The following is a 19108-nucleotide window of genomic DNA, read 5'->3' as shown; positions in this document are numbered from 1 at the left end:
TGCGCAGTTTTCCCTCCGTGATCCACAATGAAAACACACCAAGCATGACATCAACACTGATAATTAGAACAAAGGCCACCTTCAATGAGAAGATTTAAACTTTATACATATTAGTATCCAGTATCCAAAATGTTATCAATCATTTTGAACTAAGAAAAATACTACCATATCATGGAAACACCCATTCTGAAGGAGGGTAAAGTTAAATAGCACCAACTTATCAAGGTGCCTCTATCAATAAAGTATAATCACTCATCAAGAGAGTTTAGAATGTTACATCCAGGGAACAGCCACATTCTGATCCTTGCTTTAAACACTTAAAAAAAGGCTCTTCTGTTCTAATTTTGTTTTTAGCCAGTAACGTCTATCACCACTAACCACTCCCTTGAAGAGTGAAATCAGATGGTTGAAGGCCTATCATTTGAAAGCAAAATGGGATGAAAATAAGATGGTAACTCCTCCATACTTGGGACACTCTTTTACCAGGTACACAAGAGTATCAAAGTTTGTAAATAAAATAAAAAACCCATCCGAGTTTACAGAATCCTGATAGTAGTTAAGCATAGAGAGAAATACTCAGATATTCACGTTTTAAGTGTATTTTAAGAGCAATAGACAATGTGACACTAGATGGCGATGGTGAGCCTTATGGAAAATTCAATGAATTTTCCACCAAAGGAAGGGTGTATTGAAAATAAAGGTAGGCAGACTGTGAGAATGTATCGAGCCACTATATGGTTGGAATGCTCTTGTTCACTGAAAAATAAGAAGGAAAAAAGGAAAATCTGCATATATTCCCATCCCCAACTGCCTAACTAAACAGCTAGCAAATTCTCAGGTTTGGGGCTGGCAGCCCTCTGACACTACCTAGCACACCAGGGAAAGATGGGAAAAGGAGTTCTTAATCCTTTAATCACTTCTAAAGTTGCCTACCTTTCTCCACCCAACCTTACAATGAGGCCTAAACATGCCTCCATTCCAGACTTAATGAGCAAGACTATTCCCTCTCAGAGGTTTTGGGAACAACGTAACATTTTCCTACTAGTTCCCTCCATCATTCCTACAATTAAGGAAGCAAATCAGGACCACTCCAAAATAAAATAGTAGTTTCTGCATATGTTTGCAGAAGTATGCAAGTTTATTATTGGAAGAAATTTTTAATAAATCTTCACGGAAAGGCACACTTGAGCCATTAGCGTTCTGAGGCAGCCATGGATGGAATACTGAGTGGTAGAGTATAGACTGCAACATTTTGTAGCAGTCCTAGTCTGTAGCCTCTATAATGTTGTAGCCTTAACGAGAAGTCTCATCTATATTTCTTAAAGATAATAATTGCATTTGGGGGAAGAGGGTCACACATAGATAGTAAATGTATGATTGTGTGCCCTTGTTTCTCAGTTTGATCCTTCTACATGGTTTTGTATGTTTTGTGGTATTTTATGCATTGTGGTTTGCTGTCATTTTTATTGCTTATAGATTGGTAATTCTTTATTGTGGTTGATAAGTGTAAACTGTTTAATTATTATTTGCTGATGTTTAATTTTACTGTTTACAATTAGATTCTGATGGATGGCTGAATGTTGCTTTATTTGATATAAATTGTTTATTTTAAAGTTACTGTGACTTTTTATATTGGATCAGATTGTTACTGTTTGATGTTTCATTACATTTTTGTATGTGTTGGAGGCCATATGTGTTGGACGGGGTATTAATAATAATAATAATAATAAACATTTAATGTGAAAGTACAATCCTTCAATGTCTTGGTATGGAGTGGGATTTTATTTTTCCATGTTCCGATCAATTCCATCTTCAAAGTCAACTTAGCAGCTATGTTTCAAATATATTCCTAATCTTCACAATTGACATAAGAAGCAATAATCCCTTCCGAGTGTAAAGAAAAGGTAATTTATTATATACCATAGAACTGTAATGAGCAGTACAAAGCTTTGGGGAAAAACAAGCATAGTAATGATGTGCTGTGGTCCCCTAAATAATAAGTACACACCATAAAATGAACTGACAATAATAGAGAAGCATATATTAAAATTATGTGCATGCTGGGGAGGTGGGAGTGAGCAAGCGAGGTAATACAGAAATTATAATCCATTTACAATAATTCATCAGATTAGTTCATCAATTTTGTATTAACATTCTAATAATAAATCATGACGAGGATACAAAGGGGTGTTTTCTATGGGATCAAGCAACCTTTTTGAACAGCTGATACCCATGCTGACTCAATCTGATTCTAAAATGTCATGCAGTTTCAAAAGTAGTTTGCAATGCTCAAATGCCCCCAGTCTACACATGGGGTTATTTTAATCAGAAATGTGTGGTTATTCAGGGATGGTTAAACAACCCTACCTCAGCATGGAAATGTTCTACATTGTTTTAGCTGAGAATAGCTAAACTCACACAATTAGTTTGGCAACTCTTGGATCTTTGAGGTGACCCACAAAACTGTACATGGTCAAGGTAACCCACAGTTTTACATAGTCAGCTATTGCAAAATCAGAAGAAGGAATCTTTTATTCACTTCCATTGTTGGTGCATCCGGTCTATGAGTTAGGATTCATTCTGAGGAATTAATCCCAGAGTTATTAAAATATTTGCCGATAGCTTTCTTCCCATTGAAAATAGCAGGCCTGGGCCCCTCAATTCAGACTGAGACAAAGCTGGGGACAAAGCTGCCTTAAAGAAATGTCTTTTGGGTGTTTTGTCTTTTTTTTTTTTTTTTTTTTTTTTTTACTATTTTTTGTATAGAAGAACCACAGTACTATTACCCTACTACTAAAAGCAGTATATTAAGAATTTGCTGGTCAAATACATCTCTATGACCTCCAATCCATCTAGGGGCACTACGTTCGCAGAAGCAAGATTCCTTGTCTGTATACCAAAACAAAGAGGAAACTGAGGACAAAATTAGATATACAGACATGGAAGCTTGCTTCTGCAAGATTTAAATATATTAAAGTCAATTAAGGGATCCCAATATAAAGAATCGTAGCCACGCCTGAATGGGTCTTATGGCATACAAAGCACATTTCGCTAACAAGAGAATGTACCACAAACATTAAGAGACACATATGATGAATAATACTTGGGTGACTTTATGACTTTCTTTCATAAAAGCAGTGTCATTGTATACAGAGGATTTTGGATCACACCCCATGTCAAAATTGATTCATTTCATCTTAGTCTACCAAGCTAATTTGCTCACATTTAGTCACCAGATGCTAGAACTTAAGAGAAACCATGCCAACAGGAGAAATTGTCAGTTAGAATCTGTTGTCCTCGGCAATTGCTAAATGCACAAAAAGGAAAGCAAACACAGCATGCCGTAGAATGAAGTGCACTAAAGAGTTCTGGCCTATAATAAACTTCAGTATTTTTACAGTCCTGCTAAATGAGACATAACCAAATACTGGTAAGGTTTCATAACGAACGATTCCTTCATGTTATCTGACCCTCTCAGCCAATTTTTACATTAAATCCAACACATGAGGAGACACGGTTCCAGGGTGGGTGAGTGTGGTGGTCTTGAGCACAGCTTTTAGCTTTGACACAGAATTACAAAAAGGAGTAACATTTACAAGCCACATGCTACATGCATATGCCTGGTTAAAGACTGTGAGGAACATGCCGTCCTGGGACTACCCGTGCAATATAATTAAATAGTGTAGTAAGCAGTTTGAAAAATACACAGATTGGTTCCTGACGTGAGGAAAGAGTTTCTAACAGCCTTCCATGTGGAAGGCTGGAAAATGAAAATTGGATCCAAGAGTTACTGATTCCAACAGTCCAAATATTCAAGATTAGGAGAAGCTAATTTGAATATTGTTAATTATCACAGAAACATAGGAATCTGCCTTAAACTGAGTCATGACAATGGTCCACATAGCGTATCATTGCGTGGACTGATTAGATCTGGTTTCCAGACAGATCCTTTCCTAGCTATATGTGGAAATGTCAGAGATTGAACCTAGGATATTCTATGTGCAAAAAAGAATATGTTCTACCCTAAGCTACCTATCTCATCCTCAGAAGAGTTAGCTAAATGGCCCAGAAGCAAAGCATTTAAGAAAAGTATTTGGCTACATGAGACTGCTTAGATATAAAGATATGAGTACCGTATTTTTCGCACCATAGGGCGCACCGGACCATAGGGCGCACCCAGTTTTTAGGGGGGGGAAATCAAGAAAAAAATCTTCCCCCCCCCCAGCCCCAAAGAGCAGCGTACAGGGTGCGCACAACCTCTCCCTGCTGGAGGGGATGCGCGCAGCTATGGAGCAAGCCAAATTTTGGCTTCCCCTTTAGCCCCATGCAGCCTCTCCTTGCTGGGAGATGCTGCGCAAGGCTAAAGAAGCCATAGCCCCGTGCAGCCTCTCCTTGCGGAGGGGTTGCACGCAGCTATGGAAGAAGGCAAGGCAGCGAGCGGGATGGATCCCGCTTGCTGTTTTGCCTTCCCCTTTAGCCCCGCGCAGCCTCTCCTTGCGGAGGAGTTGCGCGCAGCTATGGAAGAAGGCAAGGCAGCGAGCGGGATGGATCCCGCTTGCTGTTTTGCCTTCCCCTTTAGCCCCGCGCAGCCTCTCCTTGCGGAGGGGTTGCGCGCAGCTATGGAAGAAGGCAAGGCAGCGAGCGGGATCCATCCTTGCCGGGAGATGCTGCGCGGGGCTTTCCTGGCTTTTCTGGGAGGTGGGGGAATTCCGCCACCTCCCGCAAAACCGACAGAAGCCGCGCGCACTTTAAAAGGGCTGCACGGCTTCTCCTGGCTTTCCTGGGAGGTGGGAGAAGGGACTGATGCGGCCAGTCAGTCCCTTCTCCCTCCTGTGGAAAAGCCCACAAGAGCGCACGGAGCTTGTGTGCGGCTCTTGGGGGCTTTTCCCGCCTGCCTCCCCCCTGCATTCGCTCCATAGGACGCACACACATTTTCCCTTGCTTTTTAGGAGGGAAAAAGTGTGTCCTATGGTGCGAAAAATACGGTACATCTTGCATACCCATTATCAGAAAGAATAATGACCAACTAAACCAGTTGTGTTTGAACTCCTATTGAGTTCAAAGAGATAGGAGAATTCTTGACTTTGTTGTCAATATAACAACAATTAACAGTAAAACTAATATTTGCAGAGAGTAATATGGTATATGTATTATAAATCACATTCAAGAGTGTATGCAGCCTCCATGACTTCATGAAAATGTTTAATTTAATAAAGTAAACATTCATGTGAATAAAAAGTTTTAATCAGGATACTTTTGAAAATAAAAACTTTTATTTTTGGGGGGGCTTTGATTAATTACTGCTTAAAGACATTTCTGAAAAAGTTTTTCATTTCACAATTAATATTATTCTTTGAGAGTCCTCTGTTTATCTGTTTTCTAATAGCAATGGAGGACCTCAATGTAAACCAAAGTGACTATGGAATCTCATACTGGGTGGAATAAAGTGTAAATAATTCATTACAAGCCATTACTTCTACTACTAGTCAAATATCTAAACCTTCAATTATGAGCTAAACAAAATGTACAAGTAACAAACAATTACATACCTATAACATAACCTAAAATATGGGTCACACAACTAAAAAGAATAGCGAAACAAGAATATATGAACACCCAAGCACTTGGCATGTATTAAGATGAATTATCAACATGGAAAGAGAGCTAAAATGACTTTCATCAGTGATGTGACTGATTGAAGTATCTGAAGAATGCAGACAAAAGCTGATTTAATGTGTTTAAGTACACGTGTCTAGCATCTAGGTAAGGAACTGCCTGGTACAAAGCAGCATCACAACAAATATTAGCACCTAAAAATCTAACATGTTGAAGCAAGGCCCAATGGCTTCTCTTTGATGTGCTGACATATTATTTATTATTATTTAATACATTTATATCCCACCTTTCCCCACAATGGGATTCAAGTCAATGTGCATGGGACTCCTGTTTGACCAAACCCAGATTCAAACCTGCTAACCTTCAGTAGGATGACTCAATAATGTGCCTTAAGGGCCAGATTCATCTAACGAGTCCTACTAGTGGAAGGTAGCACAAGGACTCTGGCTAGCACAACTGGGCTTTTTGCCGCTCTCCCTACCCCACAAATATGTGTGTGTCAGGGGAACTCCCACAACAGTACACTGGGGATGTAAGATTGATCTTGCAAGCCAAAAGGCTGGCGCTGATGGCATGATCTCAGTGCTACATGGAATTCCTCCCTCCAACTTTCTGACTGGGCATGTGTCTTGGTGGCTAACCAGATAATGTCTGCATTTTCTAGCATAGGGGTGGGAAACTGTGGCCCCTTCCAAGATGTGTTGTACTCCAGTTTTCAGCATTCCAGAGAATTCGCTGTGCTGTTTGGGGTCAATGGGAGTCCAACACCATCTGGAAGGCCATCTGTTCTAGGGTGCAATTTCCCTTAGATTAGAATGGGTATACTGCACAGTACAGGTACTCATCACGCCCAGATGAACAAGGTCTTAAAGGTGAAGTTAAAGTCTTGAGTATACAAATGAATAATTCAGCACACAGCATAGTAGCGGGCTACTGTAACCTTCTCCAAATGTATTTCAATACCAAAACCAAATATATAACATTCGGTATAACGATTCAAGTTTTGGAGGATTTTTGAAAGTGTAAATATTAAACGTTAAATTCTTACAGATATTAAACATTATTTTGTAGAGGTACTTCACCTGTAGCTATAACCATTCAATCTTAAAAGCAGTCTGATTGCTTTCTATCACTTAGGGGAAGTATTTAAGCATCCAAAGTTTGCTTGGCCGCATATTCTGCTGAATTTGGAAACTTGCTCAATTTTAGCAATTATTCCCACACATCTTCATGCTTATACAACGGCTACATATTAATCTGTATCTAGATACAGTATGCAGAATCAGCTTCTGCATTTCAGTTTATATTTACAGCATTTCTATAGAAAAGGAAACTGTTCCACTCTCTCTCTCTTCTCCCACGCCTCCTTCAACATCTTTTGAATTTTCTTCTCCTTTTCTCCCTTTTGCTTTCAGCAGGATGACATGGCAATATAGGTAGGTTTTGAAGTACCGCATTTTTCGCTCTATAAGACGCAGCAGACCACAAGATGCCCCTAGTTTTTGGAGGAGGAAAACAAGAAAAAAAGTATTATGAATCTCAGAAGCCAGAACAGCAAGAGGGATCACTGCGCAGCGAAAGCAGCAATCCCTCTTGCTGTTCTGGCTTCTGGGATAGCTGCGCAGCCTGCATTCGCTCCATAAGACGCACACACATTTCCTCTTCCTTTTTAGGAGGGAAAAAGTGAGTCTTATAGAGCAAAAAATACGGTATTTCATTATGAAACGGGGTGTTTGTTCTTTTTGCTACATTTACCCTTATGAAAATTATTTGAAGCTGCTATATGAAATATTTAAAAGCATATTTTAGTACTCTACTAAGATGTACTGTTTGGAGCAAAAGGGCTTATTGTTTCTCTTTTCTAAACAATGTATTTTAGAAGACTAAAGATTTTAGAACATTAACATTCTATTTAAATAATACGTAAGTAATGAAACGAAACTCAAAATATACGAGTAGATATTGAACTTCAAGAAATGCCCTTCCATTCATACTGTGGAGTGAAATCTGGGCTTTTAAAGCCACATATTTATTTAGACCTATCAGATGTACAAAATGGACCTGTTTCTAACATACCATTTTAAAAAATAAATAATGTCAAGTGGTGATGGTGGCCAGTTCCAGGCACCCTTGGGGAAAATTGATAATAACCCATTTAGGAATATGCTTCCTAAAGTGACCTTCCCCAGCCCCCTCCTTAACTATATTCTGTATATCGTAATTTAATATATTATGGCTTTTTCTGTACATTGCTTTGTATGCCCATGGACATAGAATGTGACCAAGAAATACAATAAGTCACAGGATTGGTCTTATTCAATCCTATTATTGTAATACAATGAAGACAGAAGACAGAAGACGGAAGACAATCAATAATCATAGTATTTAAAAAAAGGTCATAAGGACAATAACATAAGCAATGATTAGTAGTTTTGACATCTTTCCCATATAAAAGAAACTATTCATATTTAGCCCAGATTCCTAATATTGCAATAATGACTTAGCCACAGGTCTACAGAAATACATGCTCTTTAATAACATCTGAACAGTTACCAGCCACATAAACCTGTAGAATATAATTCTTGTTCTTCCAAGGAAAGGCATATATTACTAACATGAATGTACTGTTTCCAAAACCATGTTGAAAATGTTTTGGGGTATAGAAGCAAATCCAATAAGCCATGTTGTGGGAAGCACTGATTTGTTTTAATCACTTACTTTGGAGCTGAAGGACCCCTTGGCCATGTTCCATCTTCATTTTTTTGTTCTATCACTAATACCTATATTGAATAAAATTTAAAGAGAAAAACTAACTTCATTACAGTTTAGGAAAATGAGAGTACAGTTTAAGACTATCAATTGGACATTAATCCACTTAGAAATGATATAACATCCATTACGGAAACAGTATGCATCTCAAGATTTTCCTGAGATTATCGCTCATTTAAAATCAGAACAAAAAACCTTCTCCTTGTGCACACATATAGACATACACCAACACACACCTTGCCCACACCTTGAAGAGGTGGCAAATATGCATCCCAAAACTGAATGTCTGTACTACTGAATGGGCTAATGAAACTTATATCTATGGATGAAAGTCAATTTTGTGTGAGCAAACTTTCACTCACACAAACTTTTCCTTCCTCTCATTTGGCTTCAAATCTCTGCCAACTCTCCAGAGCAAATTTTGGGGATGTGCAGGGGGCTGCAGAGAGGAAGTAGAAGCCCAGTTATGAAAGCAGAAGTCCCTTCTTCTGGGAACAGGGCACAGCTGGTTATCACTCCTTACTCTTGCAGAAACAGCAAATGGATTCATGCCTTAAAACTGACAGTGCTATGTTTCAAAGTGGATATTTACTCACTCCCCCCACTGCATTTTCCCCAACACTCCTTTATTATAAGCAGATATAATGAAGTTTCAAAAATGCAAAACACCAATACTATCAAACAAAAAGCTCTGATCTTTCTAAATGTGTCCTATCTGCAGGCTTCAACAGAATTGAGTGAGAATTTCTGAGAAACTTTGGAAATGGTGTGAATTCCCCCCACCCTCAGACTACATTAATATATAGCAAACCACTGCCTAACAGTGAAATATTTTCTTTGGACAGGTACCAGAATAGGTTGTATTCTATCTGCTTTTTAATCTGCATATAAAAACCTTTCCAATAAGAATTACACAAAGTCTTTTTTAGGGTTATTGATAGATTATAATGACCAATTTAGAATGAAAAGATAAAGATTTTAAACCATTAATTACTACAGTATGCTGATGACATGGTTCAAGGGACCACCAACCAAACGTAGTTATCCAAAATACAATGCCGCAGCCTAGAGAAAACCCTATAGGTTTTATATATCCTGGGTTGCGTCCAATGTTAGTCATACTCAGAGAAGACCCAATGAAATTAATGGACTTGACTAACTTAGGGTCATTAATTTCAGTGGATCTACTATAGCTATAACCCCTACAGTCCCAGTGAGCCCAGGACTACATATTTTATATATCTATAGGCCTAGGCAGAGCATTTCTGGTAATTAAACATAGCAGGTGGCCACTGCAGATGGAAGCCAAGCTTTATTAATTTTAAACTTTAACATATTTATTTTGCTATGCCTGGTTACAACCCAAAATTATACAGGCTCGCCAGATGCAGCTTGTCATGCTGGCCAGGTGACCCGGAAGTGTCTCTGGACAGCGCTGGCCCCTGGCCTCTTGAGATGGGCGCACAACCCTAGAGTCTGTCAAGACTGGCCCGTACGGGCAGGGGTACCTTTACCTTTACCTAACCTTAACAACATCCTCTTTGGAGTCCCACTTGCCTTCTTGCCACAGCATGTGAATCTGGAGAAGGCTGTGGGGAAGGCACATTAGGAGAAACCATGGTTGGCTGGACATTCGCCCTGACAGACTGAATGGTATCAAGCATAATGGTATTTTGGGCAGCCTCTTTCAACTGTCTCATCACAAGAGGAGTAAATGTGACACTTTCTTCCTGCTGCACAACCACATTTTAGCCAGGGTGGCAGCAGTATGAGCAGTATTGAAGTGCAAGCTAGAAATCATTGAATCTCTATGCCGAGACTGATGTAGAACACTTGCTTGATCAGAGGTGGCAGTATGAGGGAAGCTTACTTGTGGCTTGGTAGCAGTGGCTTGCTGTGTAACCAACAGGCCAGAGGAGCAACAAACCCTTAAGCAATATAGTATTAGAATAGGCCATGGAGTGCCCTTGAAAACCCCCCAAAACTAATCCCTCGAAGATAAAATGGAGTGAAAGAAGGAACTGGTGGGCTGGCCCAAACCTTTCATCCATTCCAGACAGCTGCTCATCTCGTCTAGAGTCCAAACAGCGCTGCTGCTATCCTATATAATGAGCATGGCACTTCTCCAACATCACTATAGATGAAACAAAAAAAATTCCTTCCAGTAGCACCTTAAAGACCAACTAAGTTAGTTCTAGGTATGAGCTTTCGTGTGCATGCACACTTCTTCAGATACACAGTGTATCTTCTCGGTAGTGGAGCCCACCCTTCAGATGTCAAGGAAATAAACAACTATCTGACTTTTAGAATACATCTGATGGCAACCCTGTATAGGAAAAATTTTAATGTCTATGTTTTATTATTTTTTATGTGCTGTAAGCTGCTCAGAGTGACTGGGGAAAGCCAGCCAGATGGGCAGGGTATTATTATTATTATTATTATTATTATTAATCTCATATCCAGTGCAGCAGGGCCAATCAGGTTGTGCTGTGCTGCTGCAGCTCCTACAGAATCCAAAAAAATTGTGGGTGCCTGTTTTCACACCATATCTGTCCTCCTTCATGCTTGCCATGCCCCACACTTTAGATACTCTGCCCACCCTCCTGGCCTCAGCTGCTCTTTTCTCTTATCCTTCTGACACACTGCTTCTTAATTAGTCCAGTAAACTGAGACCTGATCTTAAAACAGGCAACAAGCAGCAACTCTGGAGGTTTTTAAACAGGCAGCAAGCGTAGGCTCAGGAAAAAGTGTGTAGGGTCAGACCAATCGATTTCAAAGGGAAAGAATTTAGAAGTTGATCAGGCCAAGGTTTATGGCCTGATCAAAATTCTATAATTTACAATTTAATTATTTTATAATTAATTGGTATGTTATAGATCAATAGGGGAGGAATAAAGGAAGAACTAATTCAATAGCAAGGGACAATTAGCTGTGGTTCTATTAGCTCCAAGGACGGGCCAACTCAAAGATGCTCATGGAGTGATTACTTTTTCCTGCCTTCAAACGACTGGACGATGGAACACACTTGGTGTCCTACTGCCCAGTCAAGCAAATGTGGATTTAAAGGTGGAGTTTATGTGCAGTGGAATTGGGTTTTTACTATTGTTCATATAAAAAACTGATTTTGAAATGACATTTAAGAGTGGTTTTGCCCTCTAGTATGGAAAGACACTGTTCAAGAATCACAAGTCACAAATCTTCATATAGGCCGATAACCATTTTCCCAGCCTCAGCGGACATGGTTAATTAAGTGTAAAGCTGAAATAAACTTTAACCAAACATTAAGAATAAGATGTCCTCAATAAGCAATTTTACCACGAATGTATGCCAGAAGAGTAGAAAATCTCCAGAATTTCAGGTTTCTACATATAGCCTACCTGCCCCTGGTACAAGCCAGCATCCTGTATGGTACTGTCTGGTTTATTCAAAGGTTCAAATGTGTTACTCATGTATTTGTTCCACAACCTGGTCTCTTTTTCATCTGGAATATTGAAGATTTTCCTTATCTCCTTTTCAATTGTGTCTATATTGACAGAAATGGGGGGGGGGGGAGTTTTTTTTAGAACCCATGGTATCATAATTACTTGGTTGCACAAGTTGTAAATATCCATGTTACAACACACCACATACAAAAAACAAATGGCAAGATTATACAGATACATGCAGCTGTATGAATTGAGGATATAAATTGGGTTTAGCCACTCATCCTACTCAATGTCTTAAAAGAACTGACCACATGCATTTTTAAAAAATTAGTAAGCTTCTTTGGCCTGACATTCATTTACGCTGAGGAATCTGAACTTTGCCAGTTTTCTCAGACTATGGTCAGGTAAAAATCTTTATTATATACATTTACACTTATTCTATTCAAATTATAGCATTAGGGAGAACTTTGTACTGGAGCTTTTTTTTTTTTTTACACACAAATACGATTATTAATACTGTGAATGTGTCATAAAACATGTTCTACAAAACCTCACAAGATCCAAAGACACATTTTAAATAAGGTTTTAAAAGCAGTAATTCATGTTATAAACAGGTATGGGCATACCGATTGTGTCAGCTTTACTAAATCTTCTTGTTACTACATTGTTCATATTTCCGTTTTCACACAATTTTAATTCGGTCAAATATACTTCTACTTTGCAGTGCTTGACAAACATACCCTGTTCAACTACCTGGAATACAAACAGATCAAGAATGGTTATTTGAATAGAATATATGAATCCCTAAATGCATAAAACAAAATTTAGAACACTTCCAAATAATCGGTTCTTATTTTAGAGTTTGATGTTTTATAACACTTTGAGAATTTTTATGATTTTAAAAAGCATGGAAGCTACATCATAATCTTTTCTGTTTTACGTTTAAAAACATGTTTATAATTAACAAGATAGCCCCTACTAATTCTATATAACATTACCAATATTCCCCCAAAAAATACGGTACAATGAATAAAATATATATAATACCAGCAGGAGTTACGACATTGGTTAACTGATTTTCTAAGTAAGTGATATGGTAATTTTCACTTTTATCTAGGAAAATGATTTTCTAATTTGTTCCTTGCCATATATTACTAACGAATGACAAAACTTGCAAATTGAAGTAAGCAGAATATTCACAATCACCTCGTATATACTTCTATCTGATCTTCTATGCTGTAACTGCATAAGTCAGCCATGTAGACTGTCCTGAAAATAGCCATCAGCCTGATATGTGATACATCAGACAAATATGGTGAAGAAGGAGGTACCAAATGACTGCTAGAAGTACTGTAATATGCTATAGCAACAGAGTTAATGAACACTCACTAAAGGGAAGTATTAGTATATTAATAAACATTTTCCAGGTATTTTGTAGCTTGATTTGGATATTTAGGGGAAACTGAATCTACAGAACTTGCTTATGCCAAATTATTTGTATGTACTGCTGCAGCTGAGCTTTAAGTGCAACAGAAGAGTGATACCACCTTGTGTTACTATAAAACACAGCTATTCTTGTTGCTAAGGTTACAATCAGGGATATGTGAATGCCACTATTTCAAAGAAGGCTGTAAAACGATGTTTGCATCAAATTTCAGCATGCTAAGAATTTGGGCTATCATTTTTTAAAAGTACATTTCAAATTTTTGATTTTTTAATTTTAAAGATTTAACATATTCAACAAGTTCTCAGAGCAGCTTACAAAAATTGTTTTATGTTGTATGCAGAGTTAAGCATGTTTATTGGGTCTGGTAGAAGCTGATTTCCTCCATAAGGCAGTACCCTTAGCCCCTTAAAAATGTTCCACTTAGGGTCAGGAGACCCTGCTGTATGGGGTGGGCTGTGGTCAGGGTGGGCTAAGGACTTCCAAGGAAATTGAGCAGAGGCAACGTCCTGAAGCAGGAAGGTACCTCTGCTCAAGTTTGGTACCTCTGTTCAACTTGTAGTTTCACATTATATGTAAGACAAAGAAAGTCCCATGCTCTGCTCCCAGTTCAAAACTTAGTTGAGTTCCAAGGGTTATGTAGCAGGGCCTCTTTGTCCTTCCTTCTAAATGCAGAATTAATAGTTCTAAGTCTGGAAGAAAGAGCAGAACACCTCTAGAATGCAGCCCTGTGTTACGCAGAGTTGCATTTCAGAAGCTGCATACAGGATTGCTTCCACTACTGTTTTAAAACTGAAATTGAAACTGAATCAAAACAACTCTGTGCACATGAAGAAGGATACACAAGGTCCATCCTTCCAGATTACGGCTGCAATACCATGTATGCTTAACATTCCAGTGGGAAGTCCCACTGAACCTACTTCCGAGTTAACATGCATAGTTTGGGCTGCAAGTCTGTATCTAAACTGAATGCAGCTTAGATAATGAAGGGCTGCATATAAAAGCGAACTACTACTGCAAATGCAACACTGTGGAAACACAGGCTAATGGCTACTGGTTGTCACAGATCTCTGCCTGTTTCTGGAAGTGGAAAGAAAGATGTGCATAGCAGCAAAGAGAGGGAGGTTGTGATGGCATGCAATGAGATGGAGCATCCAGGAAGGGTATCAGGTAAACAGATGTCGGTGGCATTTTATATACAAGCCGGATCTACCTTTGCTATGCTATTCCTAAACTGATGATTCATGATGGAGTGTGTTAAAATAGCAATATTGTAAATTGTACCAACAATTCAGGCCAGCATATGCTCTTAATTTCTAGTTTTCATTGCAACCAAAACCTCTCTATGCAGCCAAGCAACTTACAAAAAAAACCCCAGATCAGCTGAGGTTTTGCTTATGGATAAGCCAATTTATATCACTTGGCATTTTTCTGATTTGGTCCCTTATGGTAGAATGGTACCTTATGGAACCTTATGGTAGAATGGTTCAACACCTTTGTAAGCAAGCAGTTTAGCAATGAAAAGTAAGCAGATTTTTGGCTCAACTACACAGCCACCAAGGTTCCTTTGGAACAATGTTTTATCTCAACAAAACTATCCATCTATACTCTGCCAGAACAACCTGATATCTATGGGGCTTAGAAATATGAATATGAAATTGGGGTCCTCTTCCTTTCACTACTTATTAAGATACTGGAGTAATGAAAACTGCAATACACAGGTTTTCCAGTAACCTTAAAACGGGATGTTAAAACAGAAGGCTTAGACATCAACACAGATAATCTTTCTTGAAAACAAAAATGTAGATATAATATTTTAGGTTATTATTTCAGCCACAGTGAAGCCACACATTCTCAAATTTTACCCACAATAAATCCCAAATATCCAATAAATGGATACAATATATGGTTTCTTCACAGGAGGAGCGAACACTACAAAAGATCTTAACTGGACAAAGAAAGTTAATTTTCTCAGACAGCAACATGCAAGTAAGTCTTTCTGTAAAATACAATTAATAATAATAACATGTCCTGCCTATCAGCTTTGTAAGCTAAGAAGATCTGCAGACAAAGGCAAATGGCAACAATTTTCATTTCTTCAACTCCTCCCAAAATATAAATCAATGAAGCTATTGTATCTTTATCCACTACTGAAACTGGAGTACATGTGTTACCTATGATAAATACCAGTTTCAGTTGTTAGCCAGCAAATCAGAAAATGGTTAAAGTGGTTTTGCACACTGTGGTTTGTGCTATAATTGGACATGGTATCAAAATGGACAAGCCATAGTTACAGCCATTACCCTCCTTGCAGTGCTACTGAACTACGGAGAAATGTGTGAAGCTGATTGCTAAGAGGACAGGAAACAAACAGACAAGCCACCCTGAACTGCTGTCTGGAAACTCAAACTATGATTTAACATGATACCTGAACGGTACCTATACCCAGTGCTTTTTTTCAGGGGATACTCAAGGGTTTGCAATACCAGCACCTCTTTCTGTTGTTGTTAAAAAGTGTGGCACTTACTGTAACAACTTCATGGTGAGTACCGGCACCTATTTTTCGGGGGCGAGGGGCGGAAGCACTGCCTATATCCTCCATAGAAAACTGAAGAGGTCTAGGAATGTGATACCTGGATTAACCAGACTATTTCATAGGATTAATGCTGAGCCTCAATAGTTGACTACAAAAATAAAACACTGGCTTTAAGTACAGTAGTGGTTGGTGAGGCGGCACGGGTGGGGCATGAGTGTTGCTCTTGCAGCATCTCAAAGCAGCAGGTCACTTGACACTTATTGAGAAGGAAAGAGGAGCTCAGAACTGTGTGACGGAATATATTGGATGGTCCTGCCAAGATGTCAATGCCAAGTTCCCCATGCCTCACACTTCAATAGGTAGGCAAACTAAAGTCCGGGTGCGGCCCAATCACCTTCTCAATCCGGCCTGCGGACGGTCCGGGAATCAGCGTGTTTTTACATAAGTAGAATGTGTGCTTTTATTTAAAATGCATCTCTGGGTTATTTGTGGGGCATAGGAATTCATTTCCCCCCTCCCAAAATATAGTCTGGCCCCCCACAAGGTCTGAGGGACAGTAGACCGGCACTCCGCTGAAAAAGTTTGCTGACCCCTGTGTCAAACCTCGGTTCTCGAATGGCTCCATTTTCGAATGTTTCAGCTCTCAAATGCTGAAAACCTGGAAGTAAGTGCTCCGGTTTTTAAACATTTTTCGGAACCCGAATGTCCAACATGGCTTCCACTGTGCAAAAACCTAGCTGTCAGTCAACTGGAAGCCATGCCTTGGTTGTCAAACGTTTCAGAAGTTAATCGGTCTTTCAGAACGGATTACGTTCGACAACTGATGTTTGACTGTATATAGATGACAAGTGCCATCTCTATTCTTTTAGTTTTTTTGGTTTTTTTAAGACTTTCCTCTTTCAGTACTCTTCCAAATAGAGAGCATTATCCTATCTTGTAATTGTACTGGATGTGAAATTGATTTCATTTATGCAACTGTTGTTTTACATGCACTTTTGATGCTTTTTATATTTTCTTATATCAGCAATTGTTTCCACTGCTTTTAATTGTACTGCAAATTGCTTTGATAACCTCATAGGAAGTGATTCATACATGAAACCGATGAATAACTAATAATAACATATTACCTACTCTCCTTTTTTCCAAAGTACATATTACATAAGCAATGGGCAATGGGCATTCTGTGTAGAAAAAGTGAGTATTATTCTGTAAACTGATACAGACACAAACAGACATAGGAGAGCTGTTGCAAGGAACAGTGCCTAGAAAGGGAGTCTTCTACTGAATGTATCATAAGAGAGTGCACATGACAAGGAAGAAAGTGGAACGATACAGGAAAGTGAATGGTATGTCCAAGTTCCAGCAGAGTCTAATAATTCTCATTTTTAAAAATGCATCACCTGTAAATATTTCAGTACACAATGTATTTTTGCTATTAGCACAAAATGCTTCATACAGTTGTGTGTCCGAAATCTAAGTACAAAGTCAAGGTATATGATTAGAACAGACTTAAGCAGAACGCAAAATTAAGCAATTCATGCAGTTAACAGTGCTGCAGTTGAAACAGTTATCACTATAAAACTGAAACAATATTTACCTAATTTAATGCTTATCTACATGGTTTGGGTTAGAACTTGCCTTGCTATGCCAAAGCAAGGACAAATTTCTGCCCTACTCACAGAACTGTCAGGAGAAGTTAACAGAATTTTTTTATCATTAACCAGGCCAGAAGTACAGTGGTGCCCCGCAAGACGAATGCCTCGCAAGATGGAAAACCCGCTAGACGAAAGGGTTTTCCGTTTCTGAGTTGCTTCGCAAGACGATTTTCCCTATGGGCTTGCTTCGCAAGACGAAACGTCTTGCTAGTCTTGCGTCCCCCCCCGCTCCCCCCCTTTTCTAAGCCGCTAAGCCACTAATAGCCTTTTAGCAGCTTAGCCGCTAATCCTTTAATAGCCGCTAAGCCGCTAATAGCGCTAATCCGCTTAGCCGCTAATAGGGTTGCTTCACAAGACGAAAAAACTGCTAGACGAAGAGAATCGCGGAACGGATTCTTTTCGTCTTGCGAGGCACCACTGTAACTAGGGCTGTACTAGGATGGTGAAATAATAAATAAGATGATAGAGTTGTCTCATGAATGTTTTGTTCTCATGCTTAAAAAAAATGAATGTATCATTAACACTGAGTAAAAAATGAAGCCATTAATACTGATTAACGCCAGGACTTAATACTAGTTAACTTGCAAAAACCATGACGTGATATGGACATATTCAAATTACTCCTACACATCTAACTGGTAGCACTGTAAACAGAGCATTTCAAGTGCAAGTATAGATATTTCAGTAGTCAATGTAAGAAGTACCTTGCGTGCAATTGGTTCCTGGCCATCCATAAGAGTATACCAGCTAACCAGCTTGTTCCAGCCTTCAGTTGGTAAAAGAATGTAGTCCAGCTCATCAATGAGATGTTCCTTGAGAGACTGACAGTCCCCATCTATGAGGAAATGTTTACATATTTAGGGATGACAATATTTAGATGTCACAGTTGCTGTTTCTAAATTGTTCTTATTAAAAGATTTTCTTGGGTAACGAAAGTATTTAACACACTAATACAAAGGAATTGAAGATCACAAGTGATCAAGTTTGAGACAACTGAAATGTATTTATAAACTAACAACATATTCCCTGATGGAATAAAGGGTGATTGTCAATATCAAACAAGAGAAATCCCCTCAGGCAATATAGTTTTCCCTCTTCTACTCTTCCATGCTCTTCCCTAGCAGATTTGGGGAGCACATGAGGGGTTGTGGGGAGAAGGGAAAATCTGTGTCACAAACAATATTGATTCCACTAGTGGACAAATATTGTTGGATATCATCCAATCTGAACTACTGTATTTGAAAATGTTAATTTGTAAGAAGAAATTCCCAGATATTCTGGAACCTAAGAATGACAGGGTGAGATAACTGCAATAATATGCAATATTTATAATTCATAGACACATCAGGTTCCTGCTTTCTTTTTTAATACTCAACAGTAATTACCTTTGAGAAGTCCAGAATTGTCAATAGGACCAGGATAAACATTCTGATCTCCCATCTGATATTTGTCCCAGCTGTCAAATCCAACATACTTTTTCCACTGTTTGAACCAGCGGCTATCCACTAAATACCTTAAAAAGGAGGAAAATATACATATGAAAGATCAAAGTCTTAACCAATGACGCAATTGACTGGCTTTTTATTGTATTTATATTTTGAGTTGTACTTTGGAGAATTGTCCAAAATACAGACACAACACACCTGCAGAGCTGCTTCCAGCA

The 19108-nt window shown here is 38.8% G+C and overlaps 1 protein-coding gene across 9 annotated transcripts in view; it reads right to left on the bottom strand.

Moving 5' to 3' along the window:
- Positions 1-19108, bottom strand: part of USP15 (ubiquitin specific peptidase 15) — a 50722-nt gene that overhangs the window by 23017 nt on the left and 8597 nt on the right. For 6 of the 9 annotated variants that reach the window (XR_013394343.1, XR_013394344.1, XM_077934678.1 and 3 more), the window contains exons 2-6: positions 18831-18958; positions 18150-18280; positions 12437-12563; positions 11763-11908; positions 8335-8396 (exon numbers count right to left, since the gene is read on the bottom strand). Coding sequence is in view for 7 of the 9 variants with exons in the window: in XM_077934678.1 (XP_077790804.1) it covers positions 8335-8396; positions 11763-11908; positions 12437-12563; positions 18150-18280; positions 18831-18958 (594 nt within the window). In the remaining 2 variants the exon portion in view is untranslated. Of the gene's footprint in view, positions 1-1885; positions 7112-8334; positions 8397-11762; positions 11909-12436; positions 12564-13016; positions 13098-18149; positions 18281-18830; positions 18959-19108 lie in introns of those variants that run through there. The other 3 variants (XM_028747785.2, XM_028747781.2, XM_028747787.2) reach the window with 3 other exon arrangements.

The sequence above is a fragment of the Podarcis muralis genome, chromosome 10, assembly GCF_964188315.1.
Source record: "Podarcis muralis chromosome 10, rPodMur119.hap1.1, whole genome shotgun sequence".
NCBI lineage: Eukaryota > Metazoa > Chordata > Lepidosauria > Squamata > Lacertidae > Podarcis > Podarcis muralis.
This window is presented reverse-complemented; position numbering and strand designations above follow the sequence as displayed.